Here is a 19726-nt window from a genome sequence, read left to right as displayed (position 1 = left end):
TCCTCTACCTACGATCTTTCAACTTACGAACTTTCAGACATACGAACGAAGAGGACTGCAAGTCCAAATTATGTTCCTTGGGCTCCCGTTTCCTGTCCACAACATCTATTTTACTTCTGCGCGCCAATTCCACCCAGTATGACTTCTGGCCCCTACTCCCGTCGCGCAGCAGCGTAGCCTGCGTACTCCCAGCATCCTAGGTCTTTGTACTTGCGTATACCCTTATAATGATGTTGAATAATGACTCGCGAACAGTTCAAGTTACGAACGGCCGTTCGGAACATATCTCCATCGTAAGTAGAGGAGCATCTGTATATGTAGTCAGACAGAAGGGGGGGTCCCTCACCCATTGGCCAGGTCATCATCATCTTCGTCATGCAGGCTTTTGCTCAGCAGGTCACTGTCACTGAGGTAGCCGGCCTTCACGCCATCGTCGGTGTCCAGGTTCTCGACGAGCTCGATGCGGGAGACATGGCTGAGTCGGCTGGGGCTGCGCATGGGCATGGTGTGGGAGGCATACTGCCCCGCCCCTGAACCGCCATGGTAACCCCCTCCAGTAGAGGAGGGGGCATCGCCCGCCTGCAGGCGTGGGCTGGATTGGCCGTAGCGCCACGAGAGCGGTGACGAGCGGTTGGACATGCTGGAGATGCTGCGGGCGTTGGTCTCGTCGCTGTCGTAACCCACACTGCTCTCCAGGCAGCTGCGGCGATACAGAACGCGGGCGTTAGATGGGGGAGGGGGGCATCTCCTTTCAACATGCGGGGAGCGAGTCTGTGATCAGCCACAAAAATCACTTCAGTCTAACATATACATCTGAAAAACCCACCTCTTCTGCCAGAAATCTCTAGAGAATTAAAAACAACATTTTCAGCACTGCTAACTTCTCATTTTTTATGTGAAGTACGTAATTTTCCGCAGATCTTTATCCACGTCTAAATTATCATTCATAGCTAAGTGACTGAGAACAGAACAGAACCCAGATACGTCATAATGTATCTCACTTCCAGTGCTTGAGAAAAACAATAAATAATTGTCTCCAGCATTTTTGTTCTAGATTTAAGCAGAATTTATTTAAGGACAAGCACTCTGGGCTCATAGTGGTCACCTTTAGCCAACGAAAGCCATCGCATTGCAGGGAGAGCAAAGTCTTTGAAAAATCCCTAACCTCAATAGGACTGTCCCTAACCTGAGGCCAATGAGCTTACTGCAAACACACGATCTTCCTCAATGAAAAGCATGTAAGATCTTAGCACAAAATAAATGCCCCAATATCTCCCTATTTGAAACATATATCTCAGTTCGATCAACCTGTAATTGATCTGTCCAGCTTAATAGGGATTTTCGGGTTATATCCTTTGTAAGACACGTAAATAGTGACCCCCTCCCCCCAGCGTCAGTCTTGTTGGATAAAATCAGATAAACAAATACAATTACATTTTATCCATTTATCAGAGGCGCAGCACAAAGCAGTTTTCACATCATGCCATTTGTTTGGGAAATATCGGCTGGTCACTTGGTGGTCACTTCTCTCACGGGGGGTGACCTTGTGACCACGCCATCGCTAATCCAGGTTATACAGGAAGGACACCACCTGCCACTGATACGCAACCATGGCGACAGATAAGGCACCCGAAGTCCCTGTATTTTCAGGAACCACCCCCCCCCCACCCAAGTAGCACCCAAACCAGCCCAGTCAAACCTGCTGATGTCTGAAGTTACAGCAGTTCCTCTGAGATTTACAGTAGGAGGGGCCTTTGTCCTTCTCATGAAGCAGAGTCAGGTCACCATAAGCGTTCATGTGGATTCACGACTTGTTTCTGACATTGCAGGTATATACAGTAGCGTAGATTTGTGGTGTACATCACAATGTAAATATGAGTAAATGGAGTTCTACCCTCAATAACTGGGCTTCGTCATCCTGGATTCAAACACCTATAGTTAAAAATGGACAGCAAAAATCTAATCTACACCATATGGCCAAAAGTACATCATTAACTTCTATATTAATTAAAAGAACTGACTCATTACAGAAAAGGTTAGTGACTTTCCGCTTGTCACCATCATAAGATGCCATCTAGCCAGCAAGTCAGTTGGCTGCATTTATGCCCTGCTAGAGCTGCTCTGCTCAACAGCAAGTGACGTGACTGCAAAGTGTAAATGTGTAGGAACATGTCCTGGTGCAAAGTGGTCGGACACCTAAGATCCGTAGCCGACCTGAAGGACAGCAAATGCCATCTGGAACATTTCAGCATCTTACAGGAAGCCTTCCCAGAAGAGTGGATACAATTAAGAGCAACAAAGAGCAGTCTAACTCCATATTAATATCCTTGGTTTCAGAATGAGGTGCAGGCTGGTGTCCACATACGTTTGGCCACTTAGTGAATAGTTGCCCTGTATCCTAAACCATTTAATTAGGACATATTTGTCCATCAGAAAGAACCATGTTTGGTATACAGGAGATCCCAATGCAGTAAATGCTCTAAGTAATCTAAGCATGGGGGACCAAAAATCGACATACTGCTTACATGGAGGTACCACCTCATCCCATAAAGACAGAAAAATTGATATCTTCATATCTATGACATTAACATTCTCTAAAAAACAGTGATATTTTACGATGTCCTAGCTGGGTATTAGTGGGACCCAAACAGGGATATTTAGTGCATATGTCTGACTTAAGTATATTTAGACCTTTATGAAGAGGAAGGGTCACCCAGTGTCTCAATATAATGATCTCTCAGCAAATAGGGCCAGAGGATCATTTTTGGCAGCCTGTGTTAACCTGGAGGGTCTCGACAGGATGGGGGTAACTGCCAAGAGCTGCCCTTTGGGGGGGGAGGGGGATGCAGGACGCAGGGCCAAAGAGAGCAATCAGTGAGTTGGGGGTAGATTAGCGGTACTTCTGGGGGGCCTGTTGGTCTCCTAAGCTGGCTGGTCTGATGAGGGAGCAGCACCATGTGGCGGGGAGCCGCTGCGTATCGAGCTGCAGGAATCACAGAGGACGGCATTGGAGGTCCAGCCTGAAGATCAAAGGGAGGATCCACCTGCGATACAGGCTGGTGACTCTGGCCAGGCCAAACCTGCTCTGTGACTTGGAAAGAGGCAGGAAGGGGATTGTGGGGCCTACGGCATACAGTATGTGCCTCAACACGGCCTCTGTCTAATGGCTTTACTATAATAGAGTGGTGAGGGTTTCTTTACAATACAACACACCATTCAGGGTTTAACCAGCAGCAAAACAGGAGGAACACATCTGCAGTCAAACATTCACACCAATGAATAATTCAGAGTGACTTTGCGTGCGCTGGAGTGAGAGCGCAGGCAGACAGCACATACAGGCTGGGTTAATGGTATAGATGCTACCAGCCTCGCGTGTCTTAATGTAAACAGCACTCCTTCTCGATAAGACACACGGCGCTGGACCCAAAGCTCAAACACAGCTCTGGTAAAGCCCAGCACTGTGGATTTACTTAGTACCTCAAGTTTCCGGGCAGAAAAAGGTCAACCAACGCAAAGGATACTATATACAAAACAACAAATAGAACTCTGCAGAAATAAAATGTTTTTCTGAAGTGAAATCTTTCCATTTGCAATGTAGAAACAGAAAAATGTATGACATTTATCAATCAGAAAATGAATCCGGTTATGAAGGTATTATATCAACTAAATGTAGAAAACTGACCATGACGAACTGCTTTGCTGTCAGATTAGTTGTTTTTCCTTTACAAATCCTACAGCATACCTTCAGAACTAATGAATTCATTAACTTATTATTGACTTATAGCTATTGCGAATGCCCATGTTACTAAATATATTTTCAGTTCGCTACAGTGTTTTCCAACTTGGTCCCGGGGGACCCGCAGATAGTGCACATTTTTGACCCCTCTCAGCTCAGGGCTGGGAGGGAGCAAAAACACGGACTGACTGCAGGTTGACCTGATTGAGAAACACTGTGCTACAGTATTGCTTTGCTGCTTTACTGGCAGGTCTATTTACATTTCTTGAAATGCATCCTTAGATGTGCAGCAGTGTGTCACAAGTGTATGCAGGTGCTAAGTTGCAAGGGCAGCAGATGGCATGCTGCAGAAACAGGTCCGTCACAAAATATGCTCTGAGGAGTGAACTTAACTCGAATTGCTTTAGCAGGTATCTTTAAAAATCGTTCCAGGAGGGATGGCATGCAGGCCCATGGGAAACAGCGATGGGATGAGAGAATTAAAATGCTATTTCATCAATGGAGCACAGATGGGTTTAACAAAATCGGTGGGTAGGACAGAAAATGGCAGCAGCAGCAGCTTTCTGCATGACGTTTAAAGCAAAATATTCAACTCACCTTTGGCTGAGCTGTGACCCCCGGAGACTGGACATGGTATCTTCCAAGTTCTGTCTGAGGTCGAGGACATTCTGCACAGTGCGCTTTCTCTGAGACTCTGGATCTGTGGAAGGGACCATTCAGAGGGTTGATTCTCATACTCAATATTCATCATCTGACCAATAGTCATGTCTGTATTAGCAACCAAAATAAACCAAATTTAATTTACCACCCCCGATTTATGACTTAGTGCTCAGCACTGTTGCCTCACATCTCCAGGGTTCGAATCCCATCTGTGTGGTATTGGCGTTCTGTTGAGGGTGTACCCCAGGCTGTTCAGGGTGTACCCCAGGCTGTTGAGGGTGTACCCCAGCCTTGTGCCATGTGCTGCCTGGGACCTGCATCAGCCTCCCCACCCCCAACTCCAAGGATAACTGGTTAGAATATGGATGGCTAACAGCCCTCAGATTACATGGGAGACCAGCCAGTAGAAACGCATTTAAAGTTATAAAAATTTGTATTTATCTACCTTAGAATCTTTCTAGTCTTACGAACCTGAAATGTTCATATGTGTGTATAAAATGCATATAAAGGGCAACTAATACTGCTGTGATGATTATGATAATTATGCCTGACAAAAGGGAATTTCAGGGAAAAAATGAGACCATAAAAAGCGAAGGAACTCTATGGGAATTTTTTTCAATACACTGCCTTTACAATGAGCCTGTAATGGAAGATGGACGGATGGACAATTATACCGTGACACTGGCAAAAAATTCAAAGTCTTTTGGTTGGACAGAAGACTAATGCAACAGAGTATAGTGCTGAAAGCTTTCCTTTGCCAGTTAGAAAATGGGCCTGACTGACACGCAACATTCAACATCACAGCCACACTTTCAGTGTAATTCATCCATGGAGAAGAAAGGATGTCAAGGAAATGATTTGGGTGCTTTAGCCGTGGAGTAACTGCTGTAAATGTAATTTAAATATAAGCATAATGTAAATATAATTATATGAAAACTTAAATAGGAACCCACAACGGAGACAACATATTTTGAACAGTCGAGATGGAACAACAACAACGAGGACGACAACAACGATAACAGCAATAATAATAATAAACTGCATGCATATTTATATCTATAAATACGCGTAGGATACATTCTAGTATTGGGCAAAGAATGGTGCATTTAAACACCATGCAAACACGACCAATGCCTTGGCCACTGTTTGCAGTCTGGAGGGAGGAGTCAATGAGCATGATTGCATGCCCCCCCCCCCCCACTTCCTTCCTAGATCTCCAGTGCCATGGACTTGTGAATAATGCGGCCACCTGCTGTCCCTGCTGAGCGGGCGGGGGAGGGGGGATGCACTTTTTACCGACAAAGGGATGCAGGCAGTTCTGCCCTGGTAACGCTTGCATTTCTGGTGCAGCTCATTCCGGGGCCTCTGGAATTGCACCTTGACACAATTCAGTAAAAGCAGCAACGTGATGAAAATGAGAGATGCACACAACGCAGAACAGGGTGCTTCCCAGCCTCAGTGTCCATGGTGCCTAAATATGGGGCAGCCGAAACAATCACAGGTCCCACCGCAGGCAAGTCTGCAAGGCGCTTGAGGAAATTCTGAGGAAATTGTGAGGGAATTGTGGGCATGGTGACACGTCTGGAATGTTGGCCCACAAAGGGTTAGTGGAGTTCGGGCTGAGATTGCTTCAGCTTTACTTTTAATCCTTATATTATTGAGACAAAAACTGGGTGAGATACTCAAGACGTAAAATATCCAGCCAAAGAAAGGGTTAACTTCCGATTATTTCTCTTTCGCTCATTTAGAAAATGAGAAAAAAAGCTCAGAGCGGCAGGGAGCAAGAAAGCGATGAAACTGCACAAAAGGTCAAAGGTTCAGGTCCAGAGAAGGAACCCAGCTATCCTGTAATGCAAACCCCGATAAAAACTGTAATCTGAGCGAGAAGAACACATTCACAATTACTGAGCACTGACCGAAGTTTAATGGTCCATGGTAAAAATGTTCCTTACGCTTGGCTTCTTTCGGAAAAAAAAAAGTTCACGTAGTTCCTTAATCTTGTCGGGATAAATGAATCATCTCTTCATTTCTGCACAGGTGAGAGAGAAACTGGAGGCTAAATTGTCCCACATCACCTTGAGGAAAATATTGTTTCTTTCCAAATGATGCTTTTATCCAATATTGTGCACAGTGACCCTGCAGACTCGTGTCCATTAAGGCAGTTCTCATGCAGTTGGCTGCAACTGGATCCTTTACTGGGCAAGTTTGGATTACATCATCATCATCATCATCATCATCCACAAGCGCCCCGCCCTCCACCACACCATGATCTCAAAGCTGTGATTCTGCTTTATTAGGCGTGGCTGTTTAGTTGCTGCCATAACTCGGGGCTGCCTCATAAATCATGAGGTGCCATTGGGCTGTTAGTAAGTGACATTGATATAAGAGGGATCAATTAGCTCACACATGAGGAGTCTGATTAGTTGTAACCAGTCTGGCCTTGTTCCCCGTCAGCTTCCTTGCTGTTAGACAGGGGCTGCGGCTGGTGCTGGAGCGGTAGGTGGGCCCATCTGTAACCCCAGGGTGGAGACTGGAGGACAGAGAGTAGCAGCTATCAAGGGATGATGAACTGCAATGATGATGGTTACTGGGGAGATATCAGCCACCGGCAGAAAACCCAGCTGGCCAGAGAACATCCGGGGAGCTGGAGCCTCACGTTCTGTGTCAGGTGTGAGCAGAAATGCCCGATTCGTTCTGCAGCCATTGAAAGACCATAAACACTCAGCTGATCATTTCAATTGTTCCACTCCAGGGGATTGAGTCCTCAGTTCTTTTCTACCATTCTACGCTTACAGATGGGAGGTATAGAAAGATTGGTTATTTTTTTTAAGCAACCATAGAATATAGCTATGAGTTTTAATTTAAAATCTAACAGGCAGGACAAAGTGTCCCATTTTTATGGTCCATAAAAGCAAGCCAGTGTGAAACATGGATATAAGTCTATTTTGTACTACTATGGGTTTGTTTCATGTGAAATGTCTCATTCAACCTTGCCTTTCGAATTCAAAAAGTTTTTGATACAATGTGCTTGTTTGTGTCCAATGTAGTTGCATTATCAGCACAACGAAGATGAGAACAGATTGAGATTTCGGTTTGTACAAAGGCGACTGTCTGTCTTCCAAAGTGGCTTATCCAGTCAACACGAGACACAATGCAGGGGACACCATGGACGGGATGCCAGTCCATCACAGGGCACAGGACAGGGGACACCATGGATGGGATGCCAGTCCATCAAAGGACAGGGGACACCATGGATGGGATGCCAGTCCATCACAGGACAGGGGACACTGTGGAGGGGATGCCAGTCCATCACAGGACAGGGGACACTGTGGAGGGGATGCCAGTCCATCACAGGGCACAGGACAGGGGACACCGTGGACGGGATGCCAGTCCATCACAGGACTTGGGACACCGTGGAGGGGATGCCAGTCCATCACAGGGCACAGGACAGGGGACACCGTGGACGGGATGCCAGTCCTTCACAGGACAGGGGACACTATGGAGGGTATGCCAGTCCATCACAGGACTGGGGACACCGTGGACGGGATGCCAGTCCATCACAAACAATTTAAATAAAATGAACCACATAAAATGTATGATTGCAGTAGGAAACTGGAGCACAAAAACAGACAAAGAATACATACCCACACAGCTCTAAGGATTGAACCGGAAACCCTGGAGGTGTGATACCATGGTCTTAGCCACTTACACACCACTAAAGGAGATCAGCATTACAATATTAGCTATACAGATGTCCTACCTTATAGTAGTAAAAGAAACGGAAAAAGGAGTAATTTCTATACATTTCTCCCTGGTTGGCTAATCCCGACCGTAGCTAACCGCTTTAACAGACATAGTTAAACAATGTTAAGCAGTTAAAACAACTGACTTCAGTGGATGTGAAAGACTGCTTAACACCCTGTCCAATCCCTGGATCTCCCCGCACCCCCGGGATCCAGAGGGCATTAAGTATGCAGGCTTTCTGTGTCAGTCACGGTCAATTTTCCGCTCACCAAGGAGTGATGAATTACCATTGGCTGGCTAAATCAGCGGGGAGGCTGGGCGGGGCCACGGTGAGACACGAGTTTTCAGATTGGCCTGCATTCTTACTGCCTGCGGTGATGACCAAGGGGTCCAATGGGGACCGTCCTCAGAGCAGCAGGAAGACGTGTCCCATTGCTGAGAAGGCGATTTAAGAGCGCGGAATTCATTACAGCACAGATGGGGAGACAAAGAGACAAAGAGAGAGTTGAATTTACAGTGAAAGCAGAGAGAAAAGTGAATCGGGAAAACTATTAGACCCATGGAAAGCAGCTGCTGCACTCCGAGACAGTAAAGAATGACAATGGATGTAAAAGGGTTATGCTCAGATACAGCCAGGACTGTAGCCAGGGTCTGTAAATTACTCAGGTGTGAGTCTGTAGCCTAATCTAACCCGTTACTAGAAGCTTAGCCTGCACTTATATTTAACATGCTTCATGCAATTATCTTTAATCCAAACACTATACCTGGTCACTGTTTTGGAACATTTTTTTTTACAGATAATGATCACTGTTATGTCTTACCTAATGATATGCAGCCTGCACGCCCGCTCTCACAACGCTGCAGGGTCACAGTCACACAATGAGAATTCACAGTGCGGCCACTTATAGGGGTGGGAGGGAGGGCAGTGAGCTATTCTATTAATACTGTGAATAATGGGGTGCGTGACTTTGGCTCATTCGGGATGTTCCTCTGCCCTCTCTCCTATGCTGCCCACTCACAGACACACATTATACTGGATAACTGGTTACTGGTTGGAAGACGGTTAGATGGGCCTCCATTTGGAAGCAAGTGAACCTTCACATTTTATCATAGTCATTGGATTTTTCTTACTCGACATGCTTAAACCTTTTTCTTATTCTAGTGGTCCGATTGGCTCTTCGGTTTATTAAATTCAGGACGGCTGTGCAGCACTAGTGAAATCTCACTGAAAGCTGCCGTCCTCTTCATCGGTCTGCATTCTGTCTATCCTGAGACTCAGAGACCATTATATGTATTGGGGAGTGGGCTGGGGGGGGTGACCACGAATGAGGGGTCACCTGCCCCCATTCTGTCTAGACATCTGGAATTCAACATCGGTGGGCTGAGGAGAGCGGAATGAGGGGCCCAATGGTCATCTATCTGAGACCCCTGAGTGGGGAGTAGCTGAATTCAGCCACAGTGACATGTGGCATTTGGCTGACCAACGTGAAAGATGATTAACGCATGCAGGACTCTCCAGTTTTCAGGCCCTCGGGATTCACTAATCACTGGTGCATAAATGAACTCCTAACACAGATTTATGGCAGAGAGAAGGATCTCAGACACCTGCAGACACCCAAGCTGGGCTGAATATCAGTATGTTTTCTTCCTTTCGCTCGTCTCTGGTCAAGTATTTCTGGTCAAGTATAGGGGTGAGCTAACTGTAATCTGATGGTGGGCAGTGGTTAACAAAATAAGTACATGTCACCCCCATTCATTCTCTAAAATAAGGTCATGGTGAGCTTGGAGCCAAGCCCAGGAAGCAACCAGCACAAGGTGGAGGATGCTCTTTCTGGGATGCCTGTCAGAAGGAGAACACACTATCCCACCCTAAGGGCAATTTAGAAAGACTAACCACATGGTTTTGGAGAGATCAGAATGCCCAAACGGGAACCCTACATGCAAACCGGGAAAATGTGAAAACACCCACATCCAGGGACAAAAATCAGAGTCACAGAAGTGTGAGGCTATGTTGCTAAAAATGACCTAGCTGAGCTCATTCAGCATTTTGCCAAAAAATACTAGAACTTCAGTGAAGAAATGACACAAATAAGAGGGGAAAGCAAAACATTTGAGATAAGATATTTGCATCGCAGTCACATCGTTCTGTAAATACAGGCAATGTCTACTTCACAGGATAACGAAATGGGAACAGATTGACGTGGAACTCGAAATTCTGCAGAGCAGTATTCACAGGGCGAAGGTCCTTGTGAAATGGGTCTCTTTAGTTTCTCGTGAGCCTAAATCCTGCACCCTTCCCTGGACGCTCTACCAAACCAGCTACTATACTAATGAGTGTAAAAGCTAATCTACAAAGGCGACTTAGGATTGGAGAGAGGATTAAAAGTTGAAATCATCACAGTTGCTCCACAATTGGCATCACCTGCCCTAAGTTACGTCTTTAAAGCTTTCATTCAGAAAATTAGCAGGCACTAGAACAGCTGCAACAGAAAGTGTCCAGGGAAGGTTTCGAAGAGCTTTCGTAGCCAAACACTCAAAATGTTCACTGTTGTTTTGCTGTCTTAGATGATGGGTGTTAAATGAACCCCATTTCCACTGTGACTCCTGCAGGTCCTGCTCTAAGGAGAATCTCTTTGTCCCTCCTTAGTGGGGAACAACAGGGGGTGCTGTCTTAGTTACCCCAGTCAACCCACATCACCATACCTTTAGAGGGAGGAACAGTTCATAAACGGTGACATCTCAAAGCTTATTTTCATTTTTAGTGACTTAGCAAACGGTTTCTAAAATCTGAGAATTCTGACGTTCATGTTCCATCATCAGTCCATGGGTATTTCTCAATACCAAGAACGCAAAGATTGTATTTGTGGTCCTGGAAAGACTTGGTCTTGCTAACGTGCCTCCCGAAAGTGAACTTAGAGTGCAAAGAATCCTGTGATTGGTCTGGTTTGGCGAGGATACTACCAGAGTGTCCTTCAAATTCTGAGCGGGACAAGAACGACATTCTGAGAATTTTTACTGTCCTCCGTACGTCTGTTTTTAGTATCAGAACTGGTCTTCGGCAATGGAAGATTACGTAAAGCAGGTACACGAAAACACAGGTATGGTCAAGTACACATATTGATAAACAGCCCATTTCCCCTGGAGACGATAGCTGTAGCAGCATATCTAGGAGGGCATTCCAAGCTTCTCTCTCCAAGGTGACAGACTACAGTGTCTTCTGGAGGAATCTCAGGTGTTCCCAAGCCAGCTGGGAATTATCTTCCCTCTAGTGTTTCCTGGCTCATGCCCTGGCCCTCGGCACAGTGGGATGTGAATTTTGAAACGCGAATCCTACTTAAAATTCTAAATAAAAAAAAAATGCTTGTTTTCAGTGGCAGGCAAAAAGAACATGGATAACTTCATCCACATCTGGTCTGAGAGCCCAGTCCTCTGTGACAATCACCTCAGGGGCTCTGGCTGTGAAGGCCAGAGGAAATAAAAAGAGAAAAGCAGGCACTCTGACAAGAATGCAAAGCTAATGCACTCAGTCTATTTGCTCACTCAACATAAAACAGCCTTACAGTACATTAAGCAAGCTACAGCTGTGATTCTTTAAGGGAGTAACTTCACACACATTTTAAGCCACGCAAGTATTCATAAAGGTTCATCCGATTTTATTCGAATAATCTTTTGTACATACATGAGCCAGTACTATAAAAAGCCAAAAATAGCTTTTCTGCACCCTTTTGTGTTACAACTCCTCACTGGGAAATGGTGTTAGGTCACATAACTTAATCAAAAGTACTTCCTGAAAAACTGAAAAATTGTATGATTTTAAGCCTGAAAATAACACACAAACAGGAAATTATTAAATAGTAACCAAATGCAAGACAAAAAAACCTAATACTAAATATTAGCATCAAATTACTGTTGTTTGATGCTGCATGAACAAGTGATTTGCAAGTTTTAAAGCTTTACGGAGGATGCAGCATATTCGACTTAGTAACTTAATAAAGTGAGAAGAGTTATCATTTCAGTTTTAAATTGAATGCTTGCACTGGTGTATTTCGAAGAATATGGTCTTTTTCAGTCACAGAAACTCTCTTAAGAGCGGCTAGACACGGTCAGCCTGAAAAGCCTGGACTCTGCTGCAGTACATAGGGAACCTGGCCCCATCACTGAAACTGATGCCTCTGTGTTTGCAGTATAAAGCTATGAAGGGTGAGGAAACACATGAGGTAATGTGTTAATGAGCATTAAAATAACATAAAATGACATAAATCAATTTTTTCTACATACTTGGGTGTTTCTATACTTTGATGATGAAAAGGATATATCGGGCTTGCTGAATGTATAAAATCATTTGATTACATTGAGTAAAATTGGATATTGGATATTTAAAGTCTTCCCTATTTGGCAGGAGGAATTAGCACTTAACCCAAAAAAATAATGTCTTTGTGTGCCATTATTAGTGGGGGTGATGGTGGCGTAACCGTGTCCATTGCAGCTCCCATCTCTGGGGTGCGCTGTTCTTGCCCCCAGCTACATGTGTGCCAAGCTCCCATATGCTCCCCACGATTGCATCGGTTTTCTCCTGTAGTCCAAAATATGGCCGCTTTTCCACTGCCATACAGGAACTGAGCTGTACCATGAAGAGAAACTAGTCACAGGACGGTTCCAGCTTGCTTTGGTTCTCCAAAGGAAAACTGCAAGTTTTGCTGTATGGCTCAGGTACGACTCGGTTCTTGGTGGCAGTGGAAAAGCACCACAGAACTGGTGTTTGTACGACTGTGTGCCTGGACCCTTAAACAGGCTGGCACCCTATGCAGGATGCTCCTGGCCTACAGCGCTTCACGGGAACAGTAGTTACGAAGATGAATGATAGATGGAGTTTTGTCAATTAACATTTCTGTGTAATAAATTATTTTGCTTAATTTCACTCGGTGTATATTCTTTCAAGGAGAAATAATATGAAGAGACAGGTTTCTAAGTCAGCAATTAAATTTTAAAGAGTTCTTTTAAGGTCTTACAAGTAACATGATAAAGAACAAACAGAGTTTATAGCACGGAACTGGAACAGGGAGTGGAAAACGGAACAGGGGTGGAAAATTCCAGTGCCAAAAGTCACAGCGCGTGAGCTGTCAATCCAACTTGCATGTTAAAACCAGTGATTTCACCAATTATCTCATAGTTTTCAAGGGCTATTAAAATGCAAGCTGCCCTGAAACCATAATGGGGGCACACCCACAGCTAAAGTTACAAATCAGGCCCCGGCTGATCATGAGATTTGTGGGCTTTATGCAAATGTTTGGTTGTTTGAACATATTAGAGTTGATGTAACCATGCAAAATAAGTTGCTATAGAAAAATAAGTAAATGTGGGTGTATTAGTTTTCTGTTGTGCACTCAATATAAATCGTCTTCATCAGCATCATCATCATCATTCCATAAAAGCAAGCACCTGAAGGGGACTTCCGTAATGAGTCATGTTCTGATTCTTGGAGCGATACTTGCCAATCACCAACAATTAGTTCTGAATACACTGTATGCAAGCACAGATAGTGTTGAGATGAGAGGAGTGTCAAGAGCACATCGCTGCTCCCTCCTGAGAGAAGAGATGACCTGAATCACGGTTCCTGCTAAAGCCCACTTCTCAGACAAGGCGAATTAAAGCGCCCCACCGCTCACCCTGCGCGGCAGCTTGGGGAAAATCCGCAGTGAGGACCGCCATATGGCTGCAGCTACACCTGCAGTACCGGCTGCAGCCTCGCGGGAACGTTCAGCTCCCGTCATCAGACACACGCTGTGGCCAATGTGCAAAGCTACAGAAAACCTAGTAAGTAGTTCTGTGAATCCAGCAATTCTGTCACAGCACATCACCCTCAGGATAGGTACGGGGGCGGATCCACATGTGACTATGTCCCCTGCTGTGCTACAGTCACTAATAAGGCAGCTGTTGATCATTGTCCCTGCGAACACAAGCCACAGCAAAGAAACAATACAAAACAGTTCTGGTTTCCAGGATATATCAGCAAAGACATGACTGACGCTATACATTTTTTATCGTACTGTATATTCAGAAAATAAGCAGCAGTAAAAGCTGCAGTTGTAGACAGCGTCAGCGTACTTGCGATAAATACTTATAGAAAAGACCCCGGTCTTTAAAGACAGAGAAATCAGCTTCAAGCGTATGTAATGGAATGACATGGGTGGGATATTTCATTGGATGAATTAAATCTTCAAGTAATTTAATTCCCAAAGTGGAACTACTCCCCTCGTGTTACAGCATGGTACGCAGTTCATAATTGGTCCAGCAAATGTCCAGTTCCATAAGCAGAGAAAGAAAATGACCTTTCATGACATTTTGGACGGGAATCCCAGTTCAGCATACATAGTAACTCCTTTATAAAAACCTCACACGATTTAAAATAATTACCTTAAAAGATAACTCTTTTGAAAAAGGGATTATTTTCTTCAAATCACTGAGTCGGCCAGCGATTAAAAAGAAGTCTTGGAGACAAAGGAGTGTCTGTTTTTTCATCACATTTTGGATTAAGACTTGGGGTTTTGGTGGAGTTATTGCAAGCCCCATGTGAGGTTAGCTTGCTTGGACCAGTACCAGTTCAAAGCTGTCACCCCACAGCCAAAAGCACAGTGCCAGCTCCCAAGTCAAGCTTTACCATCAGAACCGGGCCAACAGAACAGAGAAGGCAGCAGTGAAATGTTAACTATTGACCAAACATCCACAACATCTGAAACCTGTCCCTCTTTCACACAGCTGCCTCCAGTGGAAAATTATTATCTCTGACCTTTGTTTTGCAGTTGTTTTGAATTATTCTGACACGTGGTGTACAACTTTAACAGAACTTTGGGCAAGGGCACTAACTTCAGCAGATGTATGAAGAAGTAAATGTCTCAAGTATCAAAAGCAGTTTCCTTCATGCGCTACATTTAGTTCAGGCATCATTCACTAGCAATTCTTAATGAAGGTTTTCCTGACATTGCCATCAAATATGTGCCATATAACATCAATAAATCAATGTCCTTTAATCAGGAAAAGATGTAAATTCATGCAATACACCCAAAATTAATTTAGATACATCCTAGGTCAGGGGTGTCAGATTCCAGACCTGGGGGGCCGGAGTCCCACACATTTTTGGGTTTCCCCAAACTCCTTGTGCTAATTACCACACAGCTCTTAAGCTGAAATGTTTGTGATGGAAGAGGGAAAGAGCTAAGCTACACAGGGCTGGAGTTGGACACCCCTGACCTAAGCAAAACACGACCTCCCCCCCCCCACTAAAGAGCATGGGAAGCATGACTTGGCACGTTTGGAGTGTAGCGATGATATGACAGCATGCTCTGAATGCACCATGACCTGGATAAACTGACATATTCCATTCTGTGCAAAATTCCATAACATATTCCATTCTGTTACATATTCCATCCCAGACCCAACACCCGGAGTACCATGATACACAATGCAGTCTATGCTAATCAGGTATTGTATGCAACCATCCGGCTCACAGAGGCCTAGGTATAGTCACATTCCAAACCTAATTTGATGCAATGCTGTTGCCATGGACACATGAGTCTTATATAGAGCAGGAAAATTACTGTATTACGGAGCTCAGATCTGAAATTCTTTTCTCTTCGTTCTGCGATGCTATAAGCATGACCCAAAAATGCACATTATATACCATCTACCACCACAGAGGCATACCAAACCTTCCCATCCACAGCATGTGATTTTGAAACCTGGGGCAAAGCCAACGAACAGCTGTCCTATAGAGAAATGCACTTAAACAAAGAGGACCACTGCAAGACTTCATTTCTGGGAGCCTGTTAGGTAATTCTTCTATAAATAAATCGACTACCAGAAAAAGCTTTAAATATTGATGGTCCACCATGGAGGTCTCAACAAATATGATATATGTTTCTCACTGTAATTTGACTTGACTGAATATGACAGGTTTTTTATGATCTGAGATTCTAGTGCCAACGTAGATCTGACTGTGCCTTGATGCATTGTATCAGATAAAGATAACACCTAATTAGCATTTTAGGAGTGAACGAGTTACCCAATTAAGGAATAAAAGCTAGAGCATATAGGTCTACTTTCAAGGCTTGGTATTTCGGTACAAACTGGACAGAAGGCATGGCTATTTGAAGTGCAATGGATGACCGGTTGAGTACTTGTACTTGAGTACTGTGACTCTTTATGCTCAACTGGTTGGTTGAAACAAAATCATGGTCTGGATTTGTACTTTTTGGAGCTCAACTATTCACCTCTGTGGATGACTGGAGACACTGACATGCTTGAGTAGGGGAACATCATGATGGGGAGAGCGAGGTCAGGGATTTGCCCGTCAAATGTGCCTGCATAACATGACCTTTAACATCTAATCCTGCCTCTCCAGTATGCTGTTATTTAGTAACACTGTCCCAGTGTGTTAGCAAAACATATGAAGTAATGGTGTAGGTCCCCTCTTCTGCTTTGTGCCAGTGCATAGTGATGTCATTTTGGAAGTCCTTGTGAGATGACGAATAAATTCACTCTCATTTCCTTACTTAAGTGCTAACAACGTATGAGTTAGGAAACAAGGAGGGTCCTTTTCTAGCATGAAGAAAAAACGTGCATAGCTTTTGATTTAAAAAAAAAAAAATCCCATTTTGAAATAGTAGCTCTAGTAGAAATGTTATTTCTGTAACACTTATTCTGAAAGGACAGCTTTAGCAGATAGTCCAGCTGCACAGCGTGTGGCAGATTGTACCCACAGTTTTTCCTATAGAAACTCATAATTGTCCTTTCATTGTTTTACATAATAATGTACTTATAGTTTGAGAAACAAGGGACTCTAGCAAGCTGCCTCTGCTGCGTGTTGGGGCTGTAGTGTATTAACGGGTCAGTCTGCAGCTCTCTGGCTCTCCACTCCACTTCTCTAATCAGAAGGTTTAAATCCTCTGCCGGCCAGAGTAGTTTCAGCACTTAGCAAGGCCCTTACAGTACGTCCACTCGCTCCAGAGACACTAGCTTTGCTCTTTGTTTTTCTATATATATAGATATATGTTGTTTTTATATATAAAAGGGGATGCTATACACTAAAAATGTAATTGAATAAACTCTTTGAAGGAACTCATTTCAGTTATCCATGATTTTATAAGCTACGCTGCTCCTAAAGGTGTTTTATTCATAAGCAAATACACCAATGTGATGTAACATGCATCCCCCATGAAAATCAGATGGAGTAGCCTCCTGAAAATGCATGGTTCAAGACAGGTTATGTGAAATCTCTCAAAGCATTAATATAAACCCAAACCTGGTGGTCTCACTGTGTAACATGTCACGCATTCGACTTTCAACAACAGGAAACCCATTCACAGTTTTAGCTTAATTATTGCTTGATGACGTTCAAATAGATAAAGGCTGCAAGGCAGAGGCCAAAACAGAACTGAAACAATCCCATCCCATCAGTGCAAGCTCATGCATGGTCTGGCTCTTTACAGCACAAATTTGATTTATACGTCTTGCCCTTGACCCACTATATGTCTCTCAATTCCCAGGAGTCAGCATGGGATGCTGGTACGCCTATTTTGTCGTGCTGTAAATTAGGACATTGATTTTTCTGTCTGACCTGCACAAGAAAGTGTCACTATGTAAACAAAAAAAACACAGGAAGAATAAACACACTGACTTCAGCTGCAATATTACATAATCTGAAGGGTCTCATTAAGTTTCTTCTCTGCAATAATTGCTTTGAAACCCACATGGAACAGTCTCAGTGTGTGAGTACATTTCTCTCACGGCGGCGAGCTGCGCATCTGTGCATGATCCACGTAATTTGGATTATTACACAATAAATGCCAAAAAAGGGTTAGAGATGCAAAAAGGCCGAGTGCAGCGTAGCCACAAGGCTACCGACTGACCTTCAAAAATGATCCCTGGTGTCTGTATGAAAAGTGACACTGCAAAGACGATCAGTCTTCTTACCACATAAATACGGCCACTGCAGGCAGAGACATCCACTGCTGGATTAAACTGATGGATGTCAATTTAATACATACATAGCTAAAGCTGGCATTTTCATCCCTTTACCATCAGACTACATGGCTTGCAGTGTTCTGGAGACTGCAGTTTAAATACTGGCCTAACTTTAACTGTACTTCCATGGAAACAAAAAAAACTGGAGCAGACTGTGATTGCATGTGATTGCATATGACTGAATATGATGAAAACTGATATCTATGACAATAAGGATATAAATGCGATTTAATGAATTTAATTAAACATTTTGGACGTTTTGGACAATGGATTATTGGGGACAAGCATGAAGAGAAAGAAAAGTTTGACACAGTTCTATGTATTTGCATCTATGCATTCAGGAAAAAGTGAAAGTATTTCAAGATAATTTCAAGATTAAGATTCAAGATCTATAGACAACTGTAATATTGAAGCATGTGTACAGTTTAAATGCTTTACCACACATGCAGTGCAATTAAACATTTTTGGCTGGGATGTCTTGACAAAAACAAGCCTCCAGTTTTGAGCTAGAGATTCGTCTCAGCGTTTACTGCTTCACTTAAAGATGCCTACCAGGGATACTTATCATGAGAAGATTTCACTGAGTCAGTTTTCTTGAAATGCAGCGTTTTTCAGTAATTAGGTAATTAAGGCAGTTATCATAAACAACTGTAGTTCCTTTTAGTTTTTGTAGTGCTGGTGCGGTGCAGTTAATTAGCCAGATTTTAAATTCATATGGGATTTCATCTGTTATTCAAGTGCAAATTTGTTTCAGTTGGTTGTCAACCAAAACAATACGCTCTACGGTAAGTCATGCACGGCCTCTACTAGGGGCTCTTTGCTTGCTTGTGACTGTAAGTGAAGCTGAACGTGTAACACACCATGTTCCAACATTTCTAGCGGTGTTATTGAGTCATACCCAGCCTGCTAAGACTCGTGAGTCTCATTACTCCTCAGAACAATGTAGATGTTAATTTTCAAACACTTTGATTCATTCAGTGTTTCAGCTTCACTCTTGGAATATTCCAAATTTAATTGCAGAAGTTACATTCTTACATTACAGATGTGTGCAAACATTTAACGTCCTCTGTCTGATTTTTTCTCACATAGCCTGAATAGTACATTGCATGACAAAACACTATGTCTAATAACTAATGCTTCCTAGTGTTAAAAAAAGCTTTTAGCTATAGCTCCGTTTCGTGAAGAAGCTCGCTATACAATATGGATTTGGGCAGGAGTGTAGAAAGGATCAATATAAAAATGAATGTAGCATTTTCAATTTAAAGAAGAAAAAGCCTTCTATTCAGGGAAAGTAGGTCACCATCTTAAAATAGACTAAGAGTAAAGTTCACAAACTGGTTATCAGTTCTGAATAATGTTGCATATTGCTTGTTAGGTTAGTGCAGGGATGCCCAGCCCTGCTCCTGGAGATCCATCCCCCCCCCACAGAGCTTAGCTGCAGCCTTAATTTAACACACCTGATACAGAGAATCAGACCCTTCAGTAGCATCTCAGTATTAGAGCCCGGCATGTTGAAGCAAAGCTCTGCAGGGTGGAGGGTCTCCAGGAGCAGCAATGAGCTGCTCT

At 43.7% G+C, this 19726-nt stretch overlaps 1 protein-coding gene across 1 annotated transcript in view; it reads right to left on the bottom strand.

The window, feature by feature from the left end:
• The window catches only part of LOC125747759 (neuron navigator 1-like), a 121767-nt gene that overhangs the window by 67079 nt on the left and 34962 nt on the right, over nucleotides 1–19726 (bottom strand). Inside the window, 2 exon segments of the mRNA XM_049023231.1 lie at nucleotides 347–700; nucleotides 4334–4436. Of these exon segments, the coding sequence (XP_048879188.1) occupies nucleotides 347–700; nucleotides 4334–4436 (457 nt within the window).

Source organism: Brienomyrus brachyistius, chromosome 8 (genome assembly GCF_023856365.1).
Source record: "Brienomyrus brachyistius isolate T26 chromosome 8, BBRACH_0.4, whole genome shotgun sequence".
NCBI classification, from domain to species: Eukaryota; Metazoa; Chordata; class Actinopteri; order Osteoglossiformes; family Mormyridae; genus Brienomyrus; species Brienomyrus brachyistius.
This window is presented reverse-complemented; position numbering and strand designations above follow the sequence as displayed.